The sequence below is a fragment of the Ailuropoda melanoleuca genome, chromosome 12 (assembly GCF_002007445.2).
Source record: "Ailuropoda melanoleuca isolate Jingjing chromosome 12, ASM200744v2, whole genome shotgun sequence".
In the NCBI taxonomy this organism is placed as follows: Eukaryota; Metazoa; Chordata; class Mammalia; order Carnivora; family Ursidae; genus Ailuropoda; species Ailuropoda melanoleuca.
Window position 1 is genome coordinate 55,150,077 of NC_048229.1, and position 3,729 is coordinate 55,153,805.

The 3,729-nt window shown below is 62.6% G+C and overlaps 1 protein-coding gene across 1 annotated transcript in view; it reads right to left on the reverse strand.

Annotated features, from left to right (window-relative positions):
* Nucleotides 1-440, reverse strand: part of DOK4 (docking protein 4) — a 7,475-nt gene extending 7,035 nt beyond the window's left edge. The window contains exon 1 of the mRNA XM_034639580.1: nucleotides 106-440. Within this exon, the coding sequence (XP_034495471.1) occupies nucleotides 106-171 (66 nt within the window). The 5' untranslated portion in view covers nucleotides 172-440. The remainder of the gene's footprint in view (nucleotides 1-105) is intronic.
* Between the last annotated feature and the right edge of the window lie 3,289 nt (nucleotides 441-3,729).

The window sequence follows — 3,729 nt, forward strand, 5'->3', positions numbered from 1 at the left end:
CGCCGGCCACAAGCCTCGAGCCGCAGGAGCGCGACGCCGGCCCCACGGGCACCCGCGCCCCGGCCCCCCGGGGCTCCCAGCCAGGACCCCCGCATGGCGGCTCACCCCCAGCTTCCTGCTTTTCATCTTCACGTAGCCTTGCTTGACGATGTCGTTGAAATTGGTCGCCATGGTCTCCCCCCACCCGGGGGTCCGGGGCGCCGCCGGGCGGGGCTGCCCAGGTGGCCGGGGGTTCGGATCCTCCTATCACCTGTTCCAGACGCTCCGTCGGCGGGGCCGGCGGCCGCTCCTCACCTCACCCGCCTCAGCATTGTTCTAGCAGCTCCTCGGCCCGGCGCCTGCTGCAAATAAAAATGACAGGGAGATTAGACAGTGACATCTTTCTCTTCCCCTGGCTGTCTCGCTCTTTTTTCCTTCCTCTTCCCACACTCCTCCCTCCCTGCCTCCGCCCGCCCTCCTTCCTTCCCTTCCCTCCCCACCCCGGGACGGCAGAACCATTCAGGAAAACCGAGGTGGAGGCAGCCGCGAGGAAAATGGTCCAGCCCAGTCCCCTCCCTCACGGCTGGGGCTGGCGGTTAACCCCTTCCTGGGAGGACGGGCGCCAGCTCCCACTGTGGAGCTGGGGACACAGGGAGGTGGCCTGGGAGCTGCTGTCCCGTCCCATCTCCCGTTACGACTCTGGAGCGGACTTAGGGTGCCCGCCCCAGGGCCAGGCCCCCTCCCATGCCCAGGAACCTCAAAGGAGAGCCTTCCAAGACAGAGGAGGCGGGGGGATTCCCAGGAGATGGCACGGAGTCCGGGGTCTGAGTGAACCCCACACTCTCCGAGGTTCATTCAGGACAATTTGCCTTGTAAGGTTCAGCAGACCCCCCCCCCAGTCCCTCTGCCCCACCCCATTCTATACCTGCTTCTCTCCAGCCCCAGGAGGGAGGCCGCAAATCAAGCCCGACCAGGCCCTACTCCCAGTCCCTGGAACTCTTCAGCAGCTCTCGGGTGCTGCTTCCTGGGTGGGAGGGCAGAGTCCGGCGGGGCGGGCCCCCAGATAAGCCTGAGGAATGTGCTGGGCCGGCTGGAGGTTGCCACTGTGGAAGCAGTCACCTCGGCCTGGCCCTGTGCTAGGAAAACCGGCTGCCCTGTGCGGGCCATGCGGCGCCCCACGCCCTGAGCATGGGCAGGGGTTAATTGCAGAGAGAAGCAGCAATCACCTGGCCCTGGGCTTGAGGACACAGCCGGAGAGCTGTGAGGAGCACCAAGGGGAAGTCAGTATGGAGGGGGAAACGGGGATGCCAGCAGGGCCTCTCAGAAGCAGGCAGATGAACACAGAGCTGAGACACAGACTAGGGGAGGCGGGGGTGTCTCAGCAAGGACGCAGTCCAACACACCCATTCTACAGATGGGGAAAAGAAGGTTGCCTGGAAAGGATAAACAGCATGGCTAAGGTCACACAGCAAATCTAGGGCCCAGCCAACAACGAATGAGAAGTTTCAGAGCGGGTGATGGAGGCAGGCCCAGGGAGGTGGGAATGTCCTGCGGCCATCTCTGGCTGCCACCAGCACGCCCCTCTGCCTGCTCTGCCATCCAGGCCCAGCAGCAGGGCTCTGCCGGCAACATGCGCTCCCCCCCCCCGTGTCTCCAGGACTGCTAGGTGGGAATGGAGCAGCATTTCTGGGGTCAGCTGGGCATCTGTGCTGCCACGACGAAGCCCTAGGGCCGGCATGCTGCTGGATCTGCCAGCAACGTGGCATTAATTACTCTCCTGGAGGACTGGCTGTTGAGTCTCTAACAAGGAACAGATGGGCCTACCCCAGTGGGCACACACAAACAAGGGGAGGGGCGGAGAGGGTAATGCTCCCCTAGCCTGCTTGCACCTGATGGCCTCCTCAGCACACCCTCAGCTGCCTCCCGCCCGCTCACTTCCTCTATCCCAGCCCCCTGGCATCCAAGAGCCTCCCAGATGGGACACCCAGGGCTCTGCTTTCCACTTGTAAAGTCTGGTCTAGGGTTCCCTCCCCAGGACTGACCCCAAACAGCCCTGCCACACCTGGGCTCTGGCGGCAGAGACGGGTAAGTTTTCCCAGCTCTGCCGCTCCTGCCTGCCCATGGGGCTGCCTTGCCCCCACGGCAAGGACCACCTCCGTAAAACTCCCCTCCAAGATGACAGCAGACTGGCCACAAGGCCTCGGGGTTCACTCAAGGCAGCGAGGAATGTGAATCTAGTGGCCTGGCGGCTCTGGTCACCCACTTCACTTCTCTGTGCCTCAGTTTCCCCATCAGTAAAAAAATGAGAATAAATCCACTTACTTTAAAAGAGGAAATATATCCATGGGCACCTATCTGCCCACTTGCGACCAGAGCTTCTGCCTTGAAAACTAAGGCCTATTTTCACTTCAAATGCTGTGAAACCACCATAACCAAGACTTCCACCTGCCCAGTACAGGCCTCTTGCCAAGACTCCACCAGCCAGCTACCATCCCAAGCGACCGTGACGCCAAGCTCTCAGGAGCACCACTGCCATGTCTGTCTGTCCACAGGCCCATGCCCCAAGCCTCACAGAAATAAACCAGCAGAGCAGTCTTCCACGGGAAGCCCGGGCGGCAAAGGGCTTGGCAGCTCCCCTGGCCACACTCAGTCCCTCATGGAGTTTGCAAGACCAAGAGCCAGCCGGGGACTCAAAGTGGTACAGCAAAGGGAAGTAAGAGAGGGGGAATGGCCAACAGGTGGACCCACAAATCTGATGGGCAGTGGGATCAGGTGGGGGAAATACCAGCACAAACACAGCCCTGAGGGCCTGCGCTGCGTGCAGCTGGAGAGGGGGCCCACGGGGGCTCAAGGCGCGTGGCACGACATTGCTCTGAAGGCCAGGGACAGGGCTGAGGCCGCTCTCCCCATCACTGTTGAGCTACCACGGGCTCTGCTCGCACAGCCCGCCCGCAGCTGGGAAGAATGCCCCACTCATTCAAGGCCTGAGGTCTCGGGCCTGGGAGCTCAGCTCCGAACACCCAGAAAAGCTCAGCAGAGTGCCCAGCAGCCCCCTCAGTCCTGCAGGGGGGTCGGGGCCCCCCATTCCTCCTCCAGCTTGGCATCAACATGACCGCCCAACCAGAGATGGGACCCACCCTGAGCCGGGCCACTAAGGGCTCCTGTCCAGAGAGAGCCAGGCTCCCAGGCCCCTTTCCCCAGCTCTCCCCAGGAAGCGCAGGTGTCCTGGGGGGCAGGGAGACTCCCCGGTGCCCAGCAGAGGGGCGGGACAGGCCCACCTGCCCCCCAGGGCAGCAGGCCCGCCCTCCCTGCACCTGGATTCTGCCTGGAGCCTTTGGCTCCAGAACAGACGCTACTTGCTGCTGTTGGCAACCAATGGCTGAGCAGGAGTGGCCGCCTGCCTGGCTGGGCCTCCCCACCCCAAGACAGATAGGATCTTATCAGGGCTTCAGGGACAGCCCTACCTGGACACATCTCGCTGTTGTCTGGCTGTCTCACCCCCTGGCAAAGATCCTATCAGCAGGATTCTCTCCGGCACCAGGGGCATTTCCCATCACCTGTACTCGGGCCTCGCTCCCCCCAACCCCGCCCCTGCATGATTGTTATCAGGGGCCAGGAGAGGATTCCCCCTTCCCAGCCCTTGCCTCCAGCCCTGCAAATCCCCTCACGGGGGAACCACCACCTCTACACTGCAGGTCTCAGCCAAGCCAGTGGCCGAGACAGATCTGGACAGAGAGAAACAGGGGGAGG